The sequence below is a fragment of the Rattus norvegicus genome, chromosome 9 (assembly GCF_021556685.1).
Source record: "Rattus norvegicus strain SHRSP/BbbUtx chromosome 9, alternate assembly SHRSP_T2T, whole genome shotgun sequence".
Classification (NCBI taxonomy): domain Eukaryota; kingdom Metazoa; phylum Chordata; class Mammalia; order Rodentia; family Muridae; genus Rattus; species Rattus norvegicus.
The window spans coordinates 25,347,393-25,368,518 of record NC_141542.1 but is presented as its reverse complement, the minus strand read 5'-3'; the positions used below and the strand labels follow the sequence as shown (position 1 = coordinate 25,368,518).

The 21,126-nt window shown below is 42.0% G+C and overlaps 1 protein-coding gene across 2 annotated transcripts; it reads right to left on the bottom strand.

Annotated features, from left to right (window-relative positions):
• Positions 1 to 3,981: 3,981 nt before the first annotated feature.
• LOC148003593 (disks large homolog 5-like) lies at positions 3,982 to 19,754 on the bottom strand. 2 transcript variants are annotated; one of them, XR_015629383.1, is made up of 7 exons: positions 19,565 to 19,748; positions 18,686 to 18,845; positions 17,219 to 17,350; positions 16,366 to 16,549; positions 12,613 to 12,699; positions 9,102 to 9,282; positions 3,982 to 5,023 (listed from the first exon to the last, which is right to left on the bottom strand). XR_015629383.1 is itself a non-coding variant. In XM_087568883.1 (5 exons), exons 1-5 carry the CDS (start codon positions 19,692 to 19,694, stop codon positions 12,694 to 12,696), a joined length of 612 nt encoding a protein of 203 aa, XP_087425009.1. In that variant the 5' UTR covers positions 19,695 to 19,754; the 3' UTR covers positions 11,908 to 12,693. The 2 variants fall into 2 exon arrangements, 1 of the variants encoding a protein (XP_087425009.1); XM_087568883.1 differs by lacking the exons at positions 3,982 to 5,023; positions 9,102 to 9,282 and having other exon boundaries at positions 11,908 to 12,699; positions 19,565 to 19,754.
• Between the last annotated feature and the right edge of the window lie 1,372 nt (positions 19,755 to 21,126).

The following is a 21,126-nucleotide window of genomic DNA, read 5'->3' as shown; positions in this document are numbered from 1 at the left end:
ACACACCTCACATTCAATCTCCACTCACTCTTCACATGCTCTTCTCATGCTCTCTCATTCGCTCTCACATTTGTTCTTACATTAGCTCTGTCATGTACTCTCTCATTCACTCCCTGATGCTCTCTCTCATTTACTCTTCACATGTTCTGTAGCCTTTCTCTTGCCCCACTCCTTTATTCATGATGCAAAAGCGTGTAGAAAAATGACATTTTATAATCATTGCCAAATCAAATGCAAAGAATGACTACATCCCACCAAGAACTAAGAATTACAACTGTTCCCCAAAGTTTCAGGCTTGCCCTATACCGAGGCCTGTGGCCAATATAATAATAATAATTGTAAACGTATCATTATTTGAACTTTAACTCTTTACTTTTATACTTCAGAGTCCAAAGCTCCCAGATCAGCTAATTGCATTTTCCTGTGACACTCTAATGATAAATGACATAGGCAAAACTGCCAGGCAGTGGCCAGAAAGAATCAAGGTAACCCTTAGCACACTATTCCACTAGCGTTCTGTTCCTTGCACACAATGACTCTCATAAGGGTTCCAGTAGTTAGACTTAGTTTACTAGTATATTATTTTATATATTCTATACTTCCTTAACCAGTCTATAATATTATGTAAAACTTACTTCCTAACTTCAATAACTTTTTCCTTTCTTAGGGTCCCAATGTTGGCTCTAATTCATTTTCTCTTATTTTCTTCAAGCTGTCTTTGCAAATCAAACCCTAATCTAGAACTACAATTAAGCAGTTATTACATTTTTTCCAAGATGAGAACACACAGTATGCACCTGGGCCACTAGGGCTGTGCTGTGCTGTGCCCCTATGCATCAATTTCCAATTGTCTAAGAATCATAACATCAAGGAACATCTAGTTTCACAGAATTCACCAGAGCAGAAGGAGAAAGAAGTAGGAAAGTCAGATATAATACAACAATTGTGCACACCAAGGCCAACTGATAGGCAGTCACACAAATGAAATCTATTCAGCTGTTGTCCAGGGCTAAGGTTTGGAGAAATGGAAACAACCAGTTTTTACAAAAAGCTACTGCGGGCTACTGAGATGTCTCCATAGTATGTTGTCCCCAGCATTAGCCGAAACTCAGACAACAAAGGGAGGTCAAAAGGATACAGATTGGAAAGGAAGAAGTCAAAATATCACTGTTGCAGAGGATAGGGTAGTATACATGGGATACCCCAAAAGTTACAACAGAGAACTCCTAAGCCTGATAAACAACTTCAGCAAGGTGGTTGGGTATAAAATTAACTCAAACAAGTCAGTAGCCTTCCTCTACACAAAAGATAAACAAGCTGAGAAAGAAATTAGGGAAATGACACCTTTCATAGTAGTCCCAAATCATATAAAAATACCTCAGTGTGACTTTTATCAAACTAGTGAAAGATCTGTGTGACAAGAACTTCATGATATGAAGAAAGAAATTGAAGAAGATCTCAGAAAATGGAAAGATCTCCCATGTTCATGGCTTGGCAGTATGAAGATAGTAAAAATGGCCATTTTCCCAAAGTGACCTACAGGTGCAATGCAATCTCCATTAAAATTCGATTCCAATTCTTCATAGGGTTAGACAGAACAATTTGCAAATTCATTTGGAATAACAAGTAACGCAGGATAGCTAAAACTATCCTCAACAATAAAAGGACTTCCCTGGGAATCACCATCCCTGAACTCAAGCAGTTCACAGAGCATTAGTGATAAAACTGTATGGTATTGGTACAGAGACAGGAAGATAGACCAGTGGAATAGAACTGCAGACCCAGAAATGAACCAGCACACCTATGGTCCCTTGATTCTTGACAAAGGAGACAAAAGCATCCAGTGGAAAAAGGATAGCATTTTTAGCAAAGGGTGCTGGTTCAAATGAACGTCAGCATATGGAGGAGTACAAATCATCCCCTTCTTATTGCCCTGTGTAAAGCTTAAGTCCAGGTGGATCAAGGACCTCTACATCAAACCAGATCACTCAAACTAATAGAAGCAAAAGCAGGGAAGAATCTTGAACACATGGACACTGGAAAAAATTTCCTGAACAAAACACGAATGGCTTGTGCTCTAAGATCAAGAATAGACAAATGGGACCTCATAAAGCTACAAAGCTTCTGTAAGACAAAGGACACTGTGGTTAGGACAAAACAGCAACCAACAGATTGGGAAAAGACCTTTATAATCCTACAACTGATAGAGGGCTAATATCCAAAATATATAAAGAACTCATGAAGTTGGACTGCAGGGAGACTAATAACCCTATTAAAAATTGAAGTTCAGAGCTAAACAAAGAATTCATAGCTGAGGAATATGGAGTGGCTGAGAAGCACCAAAAGAAATGTTCAACATCTTTAGTTATGTGGGAAATGTAAATCAAAACAAGCCTCAGATTCCACCTCACACCAGTCTGAATGGCTAAGATAAAACACTCAGGCGACAGAAGATGCTTGCACGGATGTCAGAAAGAGGAACATTCCTCCATTGTTGGTGAGATTGCAGACTGGTACAACCATTCAGGATATCAGTCTGGAGGTTCCTCAGAAAATTAGACATTGCACTAGCTGAGGACCCAGCTATACCTCTCTTGCACATACACCCAAAAGATGCTCCAACATACAACAGGGCACATGCTCCACCATGTTCATAGCAGCCTTATTTATAATAGTAATAAAATGAAAAGATCCCAGATGCCCATCAACAGAGGAATGGAAATAGAAAGTGTGGTACATCTACACAATAGAATACTACAGAGATATCAAAAACAATGACTTCATGAAATTCATAGGCAAAGAGAATGAACCAGAAAATATCATCCTGAGTGAGTTAACCCAATCACAAAAACACACACATGGTATGCACTCATTGATAAGTGGATATTAGCCCAAATGCTCAAATTCTCAGAGATTCACAGACCAAATGAAATTCAGGAAGGATGACCAAAATGCTGGTTCTTCACTCCTTCCTTTAAAGGAGAAGAAGAATCCCTATTGAAGGGATAGGGATGCAAAGTTTAGAACAGAGCCTAGAGGAATGGCCATTCAGAGTCTACCCCATATGTGACCTATACACATACAGCCTTCAAACTAGATAAGGTGGATGAAGCTAAGAGGTGCAGGCTGACAGGAACTGGATATAGATGTCTCCTGAGAGGCACAGCCAGAGCATGTCAAATGCAGTGGCGAATGCTAGCAGCAAACCATTGAACTGAGAACAGGACCTCAGTTGGAGGAATTACAGAACGATTGAAAGAGTTGAAGGGACTTGCAACCCCATAAGAACAACCATGCCTGCCAAGCAGAGTTCCCAGAGACTAAACCACTACCCAACCACTATACAGGGACTGTGCCATGGCCTCATCTGCATGTGTATCAGAGGATGGTCTTCTTGGGCACAAATGGAATGAGCAGCCCTTGGTCCTGCCTAGGCTGGGAAAGTGGATGGCTGGTGAAGGGAATACTTTTATAGCAGAGGGGGAGGGCGATGGTATTAGGACTTATTTCTGGGAAAAAGGAAAGAATAACATTTGAATTCAAAAAGAAAGATATCCAATTAAAATTCAACAACAAAATGGTGTTTAGAGCTTCGAATCAAAAAAAGCCACAGTCAGGAAACAGAGAATTGTATGCCTCTGGTTTTCTTCAAATATGCTCAGGGCCCAGGTAGGTTCTGGGCCCAGGCTGAACCAAGCAGGTTCTTGCCACTGACTGCTCCTCTATTACTGTTTCCAGAGGCATCATGCAGATTAATATTGGGCCAGAGATGTGGGCAGAGCTGGGCAGAAGTGGCTTTCTGTCCTGTGGTCTCAGGATTATCTGCATTCCTGGGTGTTCAGCACTCTCCACCACGGGATTTGGGTGCAGGCTTCCCGATTGCTTTAAACTCCCTTATGCCATGTTTATATGTCCTGGGAGATATTGCAGAGAAATTAATTTTTATCCCATTAATTTGTTCAACACTCTCATCCACAGAGTATAATTTAGAGGTAACTATATATTTGAGAGCAAGCATACACAGTGGGTAATATATGCAATATGAAGTTGAAATTCATAGAGTTTGGAACACAGTGAACAGTGACTGTATAATTGCCTTTGAATCTCAGTCTGACTGGGAAGTGATTTTGATGCCCAGTCCCCATGAGAATGCAGAGATCCATCCCTCCCTGATCGCTGTGGGACTTCAGATGTTGACACTAGTGATCAATAAAGAAGGTTCTTAAGAGTGAAGAGTTTGAGATTACTCTTTTTTTCACCAGGATACATCCAATTTACTTGATAGTAACCAGATGCAGGTAGTCAATATATACAGTCTATATCCTTATCAAAATAGAAAACAAAATGAACAAAACAACAACACATAAATAACAAAACTTCAAATGAATAGGAGGAAAACGAAATAACCAAAATAATCAAAACTCAGCCACACTTTAAATAGAGGAATTGCACTAAGCATTTTTTGCTGCTCCTTCTGCAGAATAGATTTATAGCCTGTGTCTCTCCTTGGAGACATAGTAGACCAGCAGTTACTGATGGTAATAATCTTTTCAAGAGGAGTGGAAGTAGGTCTGTTTTGTTGGAGTGGGGGCATTAAGGACAAAGCCATCCAATACTGAGTAGAAATGATATTACAGACTTTGTCACAAAGACTTTCCAATATTGTGAACTTATCTCCATGAAACTCTTCTGCATGACCCATCAGGACAATACAAATTTACACGTGCACAGTCTTTCTGGATGACCAGCAGCTCTTGATTGATGTGCATCAACACTTCTCTGGGTCCCTCCAAAAGTATACACTTGCTGGAGAGAGCTGAGGTGAAAGTACGGCCTATTCAATCCAAAGAAATCAAACTAAAGGAGGAAAATGCAGTCCACAATTGCTATGGACATTACAGATGAGATGCAATAGTGGTGTATTTGTTGTGCACATTTAGTTCTCCTCCTGTAGCTCTTCTCTCCAAGGGAGATCTTGTCCTGGTCTGTGTCATGTTCGAGTTTCTGCTGGAGAATTTCAGACCTAGCAGAGCAAGGGAATAAAGGTTTAGTGAGTGGTTTCCAATTCAGCTCTCCCTCTTACATCAGCTCTATTCAGTTGGACAATCCAGCATGACCTGTCAGCTGAGGTCAGTCCCTGCATCCCCAAGTGTCATAGAGTACCTGGGCTTGGATTTATATCTCAGGTTTTCAAACTGCTAGAATTTGAACTGTGGACTATGGACTGTACTGGGATTAAGAGAAAAATGAGCATATTTTGTCACTGGTCCAGGTATATTATATTGAATAATAACACTGTAGCTGGGTCTGAATCTGAGTTCAAGAGAGGTATGAGCAACCTAGAATACCATGTGGATGCCTTCTGGAGAACATGCCCAGAATTGAGGTGAAAGTTCTGATAATATTAGCACTGAAGGAACCAGTCTAATTTCCATTTGTAACCACTGAATCTGTAAATACACAGAGAAACCATCTCACTTCAAATCCATGGGAAGTGCATAGATCCTGTAATCACTGAGAATGTGCTCCATGCAAATCTTCCCAGCGTACACATGGACATTAAAGGTGATTGTGATGTAGAAACACACCAGCACCCCTGTAAGTCTATGGCTAGTGTAAGGCAATTTGTGAGAGGACAGAAGAGAAAATGTCCTCAGATCTTTCCAGAGAGATCACAGGAAGAAAGGAGTAGAACATAGCAAGAAATCCAGAGGATCATATATATTGTTTCATGGGCAAAATTCATTTGAACTGTACCAGAACTATACTCTGAGTAGCTCTTTAGCTGCCTAAGGCTGAAATCCATGTAGTTGGTCATTCACCCAAAACGGGTACTTATATAGGGAAAGGATATTCAAATGGATTCCAGCCTGTGTTCCTACCTGAACATTAATGCTTAATGTAAAGATTCCCCAGGATTCGCTGGAGGCATAAAAAAAATGTTGAGTGGGATATGTACATAGTGAATAGAGCCTATAGATAGCTCAGTCAGTGATGTGCTGTCCTCTCATAAACCGACAGACTCAGGGTTCTTTCCCCATTAACAATCTTGCTTTGCAAGTTCCCAAGGCTGTGTAGAGCAGTCTTGTTCCCCAGCAAAGGATCATATGTTGGTGGTAGACTAGACTCTTGTTCTTGTTCACTGTTTCAGACTTTCCCCAAAGTGTGCAGCTTCTTCTAATCTGAGCTGTCTTTACCATAGACTGAGTGACTTCATGCCCAAAGCTAGAATCATAGGAAATCTCCATAACCAGGATCCAAATCAACAATTTTTCTCCCTGTAATGTGATTGTGCCACAGATATTTTGAGTAAGTACGTAAAAGCTTGCATGGATTTTCTCAGACTGAATCAGAATCTATGGAAGGGCTCCACCCTATGCTACACTTTTACTCCTTGCCTGATGGACGTCTGGATAGATTCTCCTTCAGGGCTACTCTGGGACCACTACAACACTGATGTGCCCTAGTTGCAATGGCAATACCTACTCCTTGTTGTGGAATCACTGGGTTAACTAAAATTTCTGTTCCACTTTCTGAACATGGCTTCTCATAGGGCTACCTGTTCTTACACTCCCAGACCCATCTGAATTTCATCATTTCTCCTAACTCCATTGAGGCTGAAATTAACTGAGAGAAAATGATGTTGATTGACAGCACTTGCAGAATGCTACACAGATAACATAGGGGAGAGCTTTAGATTATCTGTGAACCTAAAGGGGCTCCTGACACTGCCCTGTTCTTGCACCACAGCATAGCTATGGGACTTTTGCTGGATGACAACACAACTCCAAGCAACTCAAAATCTCAGTGAATATAATCCAAGCCAAACTCCCAGGGGAAGCTGTAGTGTGCCAAGGTAGCTGGGAAGAAATGGTAGCAGGCAATGTGGAAAGCAACCTTGGAGAAGACACAGTGAGTGACACAACCTTCCAGTGGGCTTTCACCATTCACAAAGAACAGAGAAGCCGCATAAACTCATGGATTTTATAGAGAAGCCTAGCCCTTACCTCCCTTAACTCCACTCCTATGATGTGCTCCAAAGGATTTCAATGCAGATCAGTAGTTTTGCCCACAATCACTTGAAAATCTAACTTTACAGGTGTTTTTTGTGTCCTCTTTTTGGGGGTTGCATTTCTACAGGACTTTATTGTCCTGCTTCTACACCATAACAAAAAGGGACCTGCAAGCTCCAGGCCTGTACCATTTGTTACCAATGTGAAACACGACTCACTTGAACATATTTCCCACTCCTCCCCCACACTTCACAAGATAATTCTGTTGCGATTTTTTTGTAAACAGAATAAATTAATAACTTAGGTGTCCTTTTGCTGTACAGAGCTACATGGAGATGCCAAATGACTGGGCAGCTGTATTTCATGTTTCATGGATGTAAAGTGAACTCTTAGAATTCTTTTCTTATGATACTTGGAAATAGAGGGAAACACATTCACTACTGCAAACACAAACACACACACACACACACACACACACACACACAAATACACACTCTCATGCACAAATGAAAACTTTGCTCTTACGCAGCACATTTCCTGTTGAGTGAGAAATTAGTGGGAACAATGCTGTGTACGAGTCTCTTAGACTGAAGCAGGCTGTGCTGCGCTGGTCTGTACTCATTTCCACTTCAGGAAACCTTTCTATGCAGATACTTTCTGGTCCTACGAGTAAGTTACATGTTCTGCACAGATAGCCTAAACAACACAACATCAAATTCCCAAGAGAGAGGGAAAAGACTCCATCAAGCTCTATGTTGACTCATCATAGGCCCCTCACTAAAACTACCCTGTTTCCTTCTTAGAAGACCTTGGAAGCATCAGAGAAGACAGCGATTCACGGTCATTTACCAGGAAATTTTCATCACATTAGTGTTCATGTGATGTTAAAACAACCTCAATGCCAGTCAGAAGGAGGCTAAATAAATAACATACAGTGACTTTTCTGAAATGCAGCACTGTGTACAATATTGAGAGGGAATCTATCCTGAAAGAATGCCGTGCCCAAAGTCAGCAAAGCAATGTCAGCAGAGGGTTGCACTCTAGGATTCCATGCAATATCATGGTGAAGCCAATAAGACAAACCAGAATCTTCCTGGGGGATTCCTCTGTTCAGGTAAAGTAAAGAAATCTAATCATTATTTTTAAAATAGCTGAATGGTTTAAGAATGTGTTGAGACAAATAAGAGAGGGGGCTCCACCTGGAACTGGACTGGTGATGCAAAGACTGCTGGCCAGAACAAAACAGGAAGCTTCATGTTTGTTGAGAGACCTGGGCTTAAAGGACTAAGTTGGATAATGACTGGACAAAATTCCATGTCATGAACTGGCCTCTCCACATGCTCCCTAAGATGCAGATCAGCACAGCAATGCACCTTCCTTGGTGAATTGGGGGTACATACGGAAACTTTGTTCTTGAAGTCTCAAATCTCTCATGGCAACCGTCAGCCTTTGAGAAACATTTCCACATCCTTGCTCTTCTAACCAGCTTCAGATTGTAAGGCCCAGTTATGAACTCTCCAGGAGCACTCAAATAAGACAGGACTGACATGCTGCTCCTCAGGCTCTGTAGTTACCCAAGATCTATAAAGCATGAAGGCACCATCTTCATATAGAGGGAAAAGGTGGAGGAAGAACAAAAGCCACCACAAATGACAATGAGAACCATTTCTTTGGCATTTCCATGAGGGTCTCCTCCTTTAAAAGTATTTACTTCCTGGAGTCTCACAAGATCCCTGAAAAGAAAATGAGCTTCAGGGTTTTGCTTCATCCCTCAAAGCCATGCTCTAGTCTAAAGAGGGGCTCCCACATAGCACCCTCCACACATAATGGCATGTAGTGCTGTGATGTGTGATCAACCTCTCTCCCTTAATGAAGTGCAGATTCTCAAAGAGCAGGAGCATTTGCTTTCCAAACATGCAGTTTCTTGAAGAGGGGCTATCTCCACAGAGAGCCTTGTAAACCATCACATAAATGAACACTTGGATGAGACCTAGGTCAGGACATGGATTCATCAATAGACAGTTACATTGGTTTGTCTATGGTTATGGTGAGACATGAGGACAACCTGACCCTGAGCCCTAACTCTACCTGCTGTTGCTTGGCTCTGGGGTCACAGATGTTCATTCCGGCCTCTTCACAGAGCCTCTTTGCCTCCACAGAGGATGCTGGCAGTTCAGTCTGCTCCACCAGCAGTTCTCTCTTCTCATTCAGCAAAATCTGTATATTCTTCAATTGAGTTTGTTCATGCAGGAGCTGGGAGTGCCTGATGCTGAACCACAAACAAAAAATGGTAAATCCCAGCCAGCTTCTATTTGCCTGTCACTCTTGCAAGTCCAATCATCCCTTCAAGGGTCCTCATCCTCAGAAATCCCCAGAATAGAGCCACACTGTACAGGTTAGCACCAATTAGAGGAGGTCAAATCCAGAATCCACATTCCACATGAATCAAATACTTCTCATAATCCTGACACTAAGACAGTTTATATAAATCAAGGAAGAAGAAATTATCCATAAGGGAGCTCGTATGTCCATGGTATGGTGAAACCATCTTCACGTGGTGGGGAAAGCCCTTCTGAGGGAGGATAGAAGACCCAATAACTGTACAATCTTTCCATGTGTTTCTCATGGATCATAGATCTTTAAATCTCCTGTCAAGAGTCCTAGAGATTCAGAGTTGATTGATATTCCCATTATGGTACAAAACTTTCTATCTAGAGGATCCTTAATGGGGAAAATAACAATTGGAGGGTCTTCTACACCCTTCACATGTACGACAACTGAGTCCAAGAGCTACAAATCTAAGACCCTTGCCATAAGGCAGGCTTCTTGTTAAGAGTCAGACACTACAGAACCAGAGCCCTGACTTTGGTTCAAAGTCATACAGGACAGAAGCATTCCCTGCCTAGTGCTGGGTTCTCATCTCTGTCAGCAACTCACTGGTAGGAACTGTTCACTTGTATGAACTCCTTGTACCTCTCCATGGCATCACTTATTGAGTTGGTCATCATTTGCATAGCCATCATTCTCATCTCATGTTCGGATTGAAGTACTGGCAATTCGACATCCAGTCTGTGTTGGGACATGGCCCAAGGAATAAATAACCACCTGAACTCATGATTTCAGAATTAGGTGAATTATAAATAAAAAAACCCAATAAAAAATTCAAATTTAAGAAATGAGGGGGAGGGAAGAATGTGGCAAATACAAAGACCAAAGCAAAAACACAACAGTGAGACTCCAACAACAATTCTTTCAAGGAAATATTTCTACACAAATCAGCAAAGAATTATTTTGAAATATGGACTCTTTAAAAAGCTGTGGCAATATGGTTCTCCAAAGACCCTCTGTACTGCAGTGGCTTGGGTCCAACAGATAGTTGTGATGACATTTCTTTTGTTATGAAAACAGGGATTCTCAAACCTTGTTTCCTACTGTTCCATGAATTCCCAGAGGGCATAACTACTTTGACAGGGAAGAGGATTTGTAACCCCTCCTTCCCTCAGGAGAGTCCTATCTACCACCTAAGTAAACAGAAGATGCAAAGTGCTCAGTTGATCCATGTGGGCATCCCCACTATCATGACCTGCAAACTGTCCATCACACAAATCCTCAGATCCCATCAAACTCCCCAGACTCCCTGACCGAGAGCTTAAAACCCACAAACACTTTCACAAACATACAAACCTACCCATATACAAGCACAAGCAGAATCCCAACTACATGCATGGAGGTGCCATAGAATCAGTGTATAATGAACAAAATCAGAGGAAAAGAATGATGACGTGCAGGCATTTCATTCCCTCACTTACAGGCAGCAAGTGTGACCAGGTCCTTCTAGCTGTTGACAGAACCAACGCTAATCCAAGGAGCTCAGGGTCAAGTACAAAAGAGGTTGACCCTAAACACACAGCACCTAGCTTATCTCACAAGCAAATGCCTGCCAAATCTCCTTAAAATTCAGGATGAGAGGTGAAACTCTCTCGTTCTATGAGGAAATCCTGGGTTAGCAGAGAGAGAGCACAAGACAGTGAACAGGTTACTGGGCATAATGACTACCTGTGGTTCCAATCATCATAGATATAAAGGTCCACGATTTGATAAAGTTCATCCCTCTCCTTTTTTTTTTTTCCCGGAGCTGGGGACTGAACACAGGGCCTTGTGCTTGCTAGGCAAGCGCTCTACCGCGAGCTAAATCCCCAACCCCTTAAGTTCATCCCTCTCGAATTCACACTTCTGGATTCAAATTTGACTTCCTCCAGTTCCTTTAGATGCTCCTTTTCCTTACTGATGACAGTTTGGGATGATGCCTTCCTACCAAAACCTGTAGATAGATAAACCCAAGTGAATTCGCATATTTTATGGACCATGGGAGGAAAAGTTCATTCTGAATCCCAAAAGGAGGTTGAGGAAGGGGAAATGGCAGAGACTGGGTGAATCCCTGAAAGAGCAGAAAAGCTTTCTAAACGGGAGATTCTTAAGCTATGTCCCTCTTCCCAACCTCTAATGCCGTACACGTGCCACACTCACTATCACAGGACCCCTCACCCTGAACAGTGGGTAATGTATGCATGATGAACTTGAAATTCACAGAGTTGGAAACGCAGTGAACAGTGACTGTATAAATGCCTTTGAATCTCAGTCTCACTGGGAAGTAAGACTGATGCCCAGTCCCCATGCAAATGCAGAGATCCATCCCTCCCTGATCACTGTGGGACTTCAGATGTTGACATTAGTGATCAATAAAGAAGGGTGTTAAGAGTGAAGAGTTTGAGGGGTTGGGGATTTAGCTCAGCGGTAGAGCATTTGCCTAGCGAGCGCAAGGCCCTGGGTTCGGTCCCCAGCTCCGAAAAAAAAAAAAAAAAAAAAAAAAAGAAAAAGAAAAAAGAGTGAAGAGTTTGAGATTACTCCTTTATTGACCAGAATACATCCAATTTACTTGATAGTAACCAGATGCAGGTAGTCAATATATACAGTCTATATCCTTATCAAAATAGAAAACAAAATGAACAAAACAACAACAACAGATAAATAACAAATCTTCAAATGAATAGAAGGAAAACCAAATAACCAAATTAACCAAAACCGAAGCAAACTTTAAATAGAGGAATTGCGCTAAGCATTCGTTTGCTGCTCCTTTTGCAGAATAGACTTACAGCCTGTGGCTTGCCTTGGAGACATAGTAGACAAGCAGTTACTGATGGTAATAATATTTTCAAGAGAAGTGGAAGTAGGTCTGTTTTGTTGGAGTGGGGGTATTAAGGTAAAAGCCTACCAATACTGAGTATAAATGATATTACAGACTTTGTTTCATAGTCTTTCCAATGTTGTGAACTGATCTCCATGAAACTCTTCTGGATGACCCATCAGGACAAGTAAAAATTTACACGTGCACAGTCTTTCTGGATGACCAGCAGCTCTTGATTGATGTGCATCAACACTTCTCTGGGTCCCTCTAAAAGTGCACACTTGCTGGAGAGAGCTGGGGTGAAAGTATGGCCTATTCAATCCAAAGAAGTTAAACTAAAGGAGGAAAATGCAGTCCACAATTGCTATGGACATTACAGGTAAGATGCAATAGTGGTGTATTTGCTGTGCACACTTAGTTCTCCTCCTGTAGCTCTTCTCTCCAAGGGAGATCTTGTCCTGGTCTGTGTCATGTTCGAGTTTCTGCTGGAGAATTTCAGACCTAGCAGAGCAAGGGAATAAAGGTTTAGTGAGTGGTTGTCAATTCAGCTCTCCCTCTTACATCAGCTCTATTCAGTTGGACAATCACCTGAGGTCAGTCCCTGCATCCCCAAGTGTCATAGAGTACCTGGGCTTGGATAAATATCTCAGGTTTTCAAACTGCTAGAATTTGAACTGTGGACTATGCACTGTACTGGAATTAAGAGAAAAATGAGCATATTTTGTCACTGGTCCAGGTTTATTATATTGAATAATAACATTGTAGCTGGGTCTGAATCTGAGTTCAAGAATGGCATGAGCAACCTAGAATACCATGTGGATTCCTTCTGGAGAACATGCACAGAATTGTGGTGAAAGTTCTGATTATGTTAGCACTGAAGGAACCTGCCTAGGTTCAATTTGTAACCACTGAATCTGCAAATACACAGAGAAGCCATCACACTTCAAATTCATGCTCACTGCACAGATCCTGTAATCACTGAGAAGGTGCTCCATGCAAATCCTCACAGCATACAAAAGGAACAGTAAAGTTTATTATGATGGAGATACATCACAGCACCCCTGTAAGACTATGCTTATTGTAATGCAATTTGTGAGATGACAGAAGAGAAAATGTTCTCAGATCTTATCAGAGAGTTAACAGGAAGAAAGAAGTACAAAATACAAAGAAATCCTGAGGATTATACATATCCTGTCATGGACAAAATTTACATAAACTGTACCAGAACAATACTCTGGGTAGTTCTTTAGGTGACTGAAGGTGAAAACCTTGTCAGTGGTCAGCCATCCAAAAAGGATAGTTATATAGGGACAGGAAATCCAATTGGCTTCTGCCAGTCTGTGGTCCTGCCTGATCTCAAAATATCAGAATGCTTCTACAATGTTCCTCCCAAGTCACTTTCCTGGTTGATCGGTTCTTTCTGCTTCAGAATATCCTGCATTCTTTCCTCTAATACTTATTCTGGTCATCAGATGAGTGTACTGTCAATGGAAGCATGCATGCATGTGTGCACACACAAACACACACACAGACACACAGACACACTAATACTAACTCGCAAACACACAAGACGTTTGTGTTTACACAATATAAACATAGTACATTGCAGTGTTTACTTTCCCTTTTAATGCTTAATATAATGATTCCCCAGGATACTCTGCAGGACTAAAAACAAATGTTGAGTGGGTTATGAACATAGTGGTCATAGCCTATAGACAGCTCAGTCAGTGATGTGCTGTCCTCCCATAAACCGACATAGAATCAGGGTTCTTTCCCTATTACCAATCTGGCTTAGCAAGTTTCCAAGGCTGTGTAGAGCAGTCTTGTTTCCCAGCACATGATCATATGTTGGTGGTGGACTAGACTCCTGTTCTTGTTCACTGTTTCAGACTTTCCCCATAGAGTGCACCTTCTTCTAATAGGAGCTCTATTTACCATAGCCTGAGTGACTTCATGCCCAAAGCTATGCCCCCAGAATCATAGGAAATCTCCATAACTAGGATCCAAATGAACAATGTTTCTACCTATTATGTGATTGTGTCACAGATATTTGGAGTAAATAAATAAATGCTTATATGGATTATCTCACACTGAGTCATAATCCATTGAAAGGCTCCAACCTCTCATACAGTTTCCCTCCTTGGACCACTACAACCCAGATGTGCTCTAGTTGCACACCTATTCTTTTCTCTGGGATCTCTGGGTCGACTAAGACTTCTGTTCCACTTAAAGAACATGGCTTCTCACAGGCCTTTCTGATCGTCCACTAACAGACCCGTCTGAATTTCATCATTTCTCCTAACTCCATTAAGGCTGAAATTAACTGAGAGAAAATGATGTTGATTGACAGCACTTCCAGAATGCTACACAGATAACATAGGGGAGCGCTTTAGATTATCTGTGCACCTAAAGGGGCTCCTGAAACTGCCCTGTTCTTGCACCACAGCATAGCTATGGGGCTTTTGCTGGATAATGATACAACTCCAAGCAACTCAAATTCTCAATGAATAAAATCTAAGCCAAACTCCCAGCGGAAACTGTAGTGTGCCAAGGTAGCTGGAAAGAAATGGTAGCAGGCAACCTTGGAGAAGACACAGTGAGTGATGCAACCTTCCAGTGGGCTTTCACCATTCACAAAGGACAGAGAAGGATCATAAATCAATGGATTTTATAAAGCAGCCCCCCTTACCTCCATGTACTCCATTCCTTTGATGTGCTCCAAAGGATTTTGATGCAGACCAGTCATTTTTCCCTAATCACTTGAAAATCTAACTTTACACGTGTTTTGGGTTCTTTTGCTGTACAGAGCTAGGTGGAGATTCCAAGTGATTGGGGTGCTACATTTGATATTCATGGAGGCAAAGTGAACTCTTAGATTCTTGTTCTCATAAAACAGGGCAATAGAGACTCACCTGTGCAATTATGCACAGGGAAACACACACACACACACATACATACACACACACATACACACACACACACACATACAAAAGAACCCATACTAGAAACACTTGGAAAATCATCCAGAATTAAACCCACAACATGAGCATAAACATGCTGAGCCACAGCTGGTACACACAAACAGACACACACACACACACACACACACACTCACACACACACACACAAAGTCACATATAAACACCCTAACACACACTCACAGACACACTCACACACACATACACACATACACACACTCACACACACATACACCCACTCACACACATACTCTATCACACACCCATACAGACACACACACAAACAACCACAAACAGACACACACACACACACACACACACACACACACACGCACCCCAAAAATCGCAAGTCGGCAGAAAACAATGAAGATCCCATCACACTGGAGGAACAACATAATATAGACTATTCAAAGCAGGTATTTTAAGAATCACTACTCAGCCATTTTTCCTGAGAGGAACAAAAAGGCCTAGATAGCACTCTTCTTGATGAGAATGGGGGTAGATAACTCTGTTCTTGAAGTCTCAAATCTCTCATGCCAATTGTCAGGTTTTGAGAACACCTTTCCACATCCCTGCTTTCCCAAGCATCTACAGAGTATAAGGTCAAGATATGAACTCTCCAGCAACACTCGAACAAAACAGGACTGACATGCTGCTACTCTTTCTCTGTCAGGTACCATGATTTAGGAAGCATGAAGAGATGGTCTTGATATACAGGGAAAATGGTGGAGAAAGAACAAATCCACCAAAAGATGACAATGACAACCATTTCTTTGGCATTTCCACCAGGCTCTCCTCCTTCTAAACTATTTAGTTCCTGGAATCTCACAGGACCCCTGCAAAGAAAATGGGCTCTGGGCTTTTGCTTCATCCCTCAAAGCCCTGCTCTAGTCTAAAGAGGGGCTCCCACATAGCACCCTCCACACATATGGCATGTAGTGCTGTGATGTGTGATCAACCCATCTCCCTTAATAAACTGCAGATTCTTGAAGAGCAGGAGCATTTGCTTTCCAAACACGCAGTTTCTTGAAGAGGGGCTATCTCCACAGAAAGCCTTGTAAACCATCACATAAATGAACACTTGGATGAGACCTAGGTCAGGACATAGATCCCTCAATAGACAGCTACATTGGTTATCTATGTTTGTGGTAAGACATGAGGACAGCCTGACCCTGAGCCCTAACCCTACCTGCTGTTGCTTGGCACTGGGGTCACAGATGTTCATTCTGGCCTCTTCACAGAGCCTCTTTGCCTCCACAGAGGATGCTGGCAGTTCAGTCTGCTCAACCAGCAGTTTTCTCTTCTCATTCAGCAAAATCTGTATATTGTTCTTCAATTGAGCTTGTTCACGCAGGAGCTGGGAGTGCCTGATGCTGAACCACAAACAAAAAATGGTAAATCCCTGCCAGCTTCTATTTGCCTGTCACTCTTGCAAGTACAATCATCCCTTCAAGGGTCCTCATCCCCAGAAATCCCCAGACTAGAGCCACACTATACAAGTTAGCACCAATTAGGGGAGGTCAAATCCAGAGGACACATTCCCTGTGAATGAAAGTACTTCTGAAAATGCTGACACTAAGACGGTTTATATAAATCAAGGTAGAAGAAATGGTCCATAAGGGAGCTCATATGTCCATAGTATGCTGAAATCATCTGCAAGTAGAGGTCAAATCCCCTCTGAGGGAGGATAGACGACCCAATAGCTATATAGTCTTTCCATGTGTTTCTCATGGATCACAGGTCTTTAAATCTCCTGTTAGAGTCCTAGAGATTCAGAGTTGATTGATATTCCCATCATGGTGCAAACCTTTTCTATCTAGAGGATCCTTATTGGGGAAAATAACAATTGGAGGGTCTTCTACACCCTTCACATGTAGGACAACTGAGTCCAAGAGCTACAAATCTAAGACTCTTGCCAGGAGGCAGGCTTCTTGTTAAGAGTCAGACACCATGGAACCAGAGCCCTGACTTTTGTTCAAAGTCATACATGACAGAAGCATTCCCTGCCTAGTGCTGGGTTCTCATCTCTGTCAGCTACTCACCGGTAGGAACTGTTCACTTGTATGAGCTCCTTGTACCTCTCCATGGCATCACTTATTGAGTTGGTCATCATTTGCATAGCCATCATTCTCATCTCATGTTCGGATTGAAGTACTGGCAATTCGACATCCAGCCTGGGTTAGGTCATGGCCAAAGGAACAAATAATGTTTTGAACTCATGATTTCAGAATTTGGTGAAGTGTAAATAAAAAATATATAATAAAAATTTCAAATTCAAGGAATGGTAGAAGGGAAGAAAGTGGCAAACTCAAAAACCAGACCAAAACCCAACAGTGAGACTCAATCCACAGAAAATATTTCCATGTAAATAAGCAAATTTTGTTTTGAAATAAGGACCCCTTAAAAGACTGGGGAGATATGGTTCTGCAAAGACTTACTATATAGGAGTGGGCAGAGCCTGAGACCTGCCTGTTTGGAATAACAACTGTCAAGAATTTATTCCCACAGTGACCCTTTCTAGGTCACAATAAACCATCACTGGATAGTTAAAAAATAAAAAATTAAGATCAAAGCAGGTGAAACAAATTAGGTGAAATCAGACTGTTCTCTCAATTACGTAAACCCAGTATATAGCACATACTTGCTCCTTTGAAATAGTTGTACTGATTAAACTTATTATCCTGGGCACAGGAGAACAGAGCCACGGTACCAATTGGAGGGACCTGACCTTCAAGAGCTGGCCAGGTGAGCATGATGGAATTGACTAGTTCAGGAAGAAGATTCCTCCAGTCTGTGCCACAGCTTTGGGCCCAAGAGAAAGCTGTGATGACATTTCTCTTGTTTTGAAAGCAGGTATACTCAATCCTTGGTTTCTATCGTTACATGAATTCTCAGAGGGCATAACTATGTTTGACAGGGAAGAGGATTTATAGCACCTCCTCCCCTCGGGAGAGTCCTGTGTGCCACCAAGGTATACAGAAGGAGCAAAGTGCTCAGTTGATCAATGTGGGCCTCCACGTACTCATCACTATCATGACCTGCAAACTGTTGATCAACCAAATCCTCAGACCCCATCAAACGTCCCAGACCTCCTGATCCTGAGTAAACCACCAACAAGTACTTCCACATATATACATACCAACCCATATCCAAAAACATTTAGAATGCCAACTACATGCATGGAGGTGCCATAGAATAAGTGTATAATGAACAAATTCAGAGGAAAAGAGTGATGCCGTGCAGGCATTTCATTCACACACACAGTTGCAGCAAGTGTGACCAGGTCCTTCCAGCTGCTGACAGAACCAACGCTAATCCAAGGAGCTCAGGGTCAAGTACAAAAAGGCTGGCCCTAAACACACAGCACCTAGCTTATCTCAAAGGTAATGCCTGCCAAGGCTCCTTAAAATCCAGGATGAGAGGTGAAACTCTCTCGTGCTATGAGGAAATATCGGGTTAGCAGAAAGAGAGCACAAGACAGTGAACAGGTTACTGGGCATAATGACTACCTGTGGTCCCAATCATCATAGATATAAAGGTCCAGGATTTGGTAAAGTTCATCCCTCTCGAATTGACACTTCTGGATTTCAAATTTGAGTTCCTCCAGTTCCTTTAGACACTCCTCTTGCTTGCTGATGACACTTTGGGATGATGCCTTCCTACCAAAACCTGTAGATAGATAAACCCAAGTGAATTTGCATATTTGATGGTCCACAGGCAGAAAAGATCATTCTGAATCTCAAAAGGAGGTTCAGGAAGGGGAAATAGTAGAGACTGGGTGAATCCCTGGAAGAGCAGAAAAGCTTTCTTAAAGGTGGATTTTTAAGCTATGTCCCTCTTCCCAACCTCTAATGCCATCCACGTGCCACACTCACTATTACAGGACCCCTCACCCTGAACAGTATAACCTGACTGATACATAAACATCTGGGACATTGTTATGTCATATCAGATGTGCTGCAGTCAACCCTGGAGTTCATAATGCTTAGCACCATCAAGCTATAATCATCTGTGTTGCAGATCAAAGTGTCTGAGAACTCAATTCATGACTAGGGGTGCATCCTTCCTTGTTCTCGCCATCAGAGACTTATGTAACCTACAGTAATCTAGAGGATGAAGTGCTTCAACTCCCAACCATGGATGGTCACATTGTTAATCTCACAGTGCCTCCTCCTCCCATTCATTGACACTCACATTTAAAAAGCTTCAAGAAAAGACACTGAAGGCTTACCACTTTATGGCTTTCTCTCAAATTAAAGATTAGGAACTCCTGACTCTTGGTTTGCCTTTGAGAAATCCCAAGGCTCCTGCTTGTAAGGCCTAGTCTTAGAAGGCACATCTCAAACCTACCTCCTTGAGGATGTTCCCCAACTCTGCCCAGGACTCACCAAGCCTTCCACAGAAGGATTTCCTCCTTCCTGTTTCACTAGAGAGGGGGTCAGCTTCCCTCTGACCTGGTGTGGTCTCTCCTTGATCTCCCCTTTCCTTCCGAAATAGCCTGAGCAGCTGGCGAAACATGCCTGCTTGTGAACCCAAAGGGAACTGAAGAAAGATCCCAAAGGCAGTTGGTGTCACCACAACACTGGTGACATCACTGAATATTCTAGGGATCTCTTAGATACAATAGAGTGTCCAGTGAACGGCTTACTGATGATGTCACTGGAAAGTTCTATGGCCTACCTACTAACCAGCTCTCCACAAAGTGATGAATTTCTGTGGGGACCCTTTCCTCCAGTCTCCCATGTGTCACTGGGAATACCATTTGGCAACCTCTATTTCAAAGCTAGATATGTCTCTCTGCTTCATTAGAAGTCAACAATGCTTTTGCTGGGGAGAGTTGCTTACAACCCTGAATTGGAGAACAGATTTTTCTTAGCACCCAAATCTCTAGGGGCCAAGGAGGAGGCAGTTTTTTCTTAAAGGTAAATCTACTAGCCGAGACAATGCATGTGACATACATTTCGATTCTTAAGCTTTTCCCTTTTTGTGGAGGCCAATATGTTTCTTCTATACCTCTGAGTGTATAAAACCGAGAAATAGTTGATTAGTGTGCAGTCCTTGACAGCTGACATTGTTTCCAATTACATATCCATGTATTTCACAAAATCAATGGTCTATAATCCTATTTTTTTTTGCAATAAAAACTCCTTTTTCTTGGGAACATAGAGACCAACTACACGGCATATATAAAATAATAAATTTCTTTCCCTTTTATATATTAAGTAGGGCATCCTCCCTTTCTCAAATATAACAAGACAATTAAATTGGACGTCAGTGAGCAAATGTCAACTTGGAGCTTGTGTTACTACATTGTAACTATATAGCCATCACTTCTCCAATATCATTCGTCCTGAATAGGCAACTCTAGGCATGAGAATATTGGGGGCTGCACCATGATCCTTTACTCCTACTAAACATAAGAATCAGGAGGATGGGAAGGGAGAGGACTGGCGTGAGTTCAGGTTGAACCTCAATTTTAATGGGTCCATAAGTTGAGGAGGGAGTCCATTTGGCATTGTGATATATGGATTCTGTCTTCTTATCCTTGGTGTTATAATTCTACCTGAATGTGTGCTATAATGCCACCCCACCTCACAGATGTAAGAGTGAAAATCATGTTTGACCTTTCTGGGAAGAACTCTGCCTTTTACTACCATCTAGAGTTATACAACATCACTTTACAAAGCTCAGAAGAGAGGGGTGCAGATGTGCGGGCCTTAGAAGTTGAGGATCTTTTCTTCTAATTAAGGCACTTGTTTTTCCTATGTAATTTTTCCCTTGCTCTTTTACTAATGGTGGCTGACTTCTTTCCTGGCCTGAGGTAAATTGGAGTCCAATCTTTTGGATTACTGAACCTACTATTTTTGAGATGACAGGCCCACCAAGGGTCCTACTGCATACAGAAGGTGTGAATAAGTCTCATGGGTTGGAGTAAGTTAAAAACGTCTGT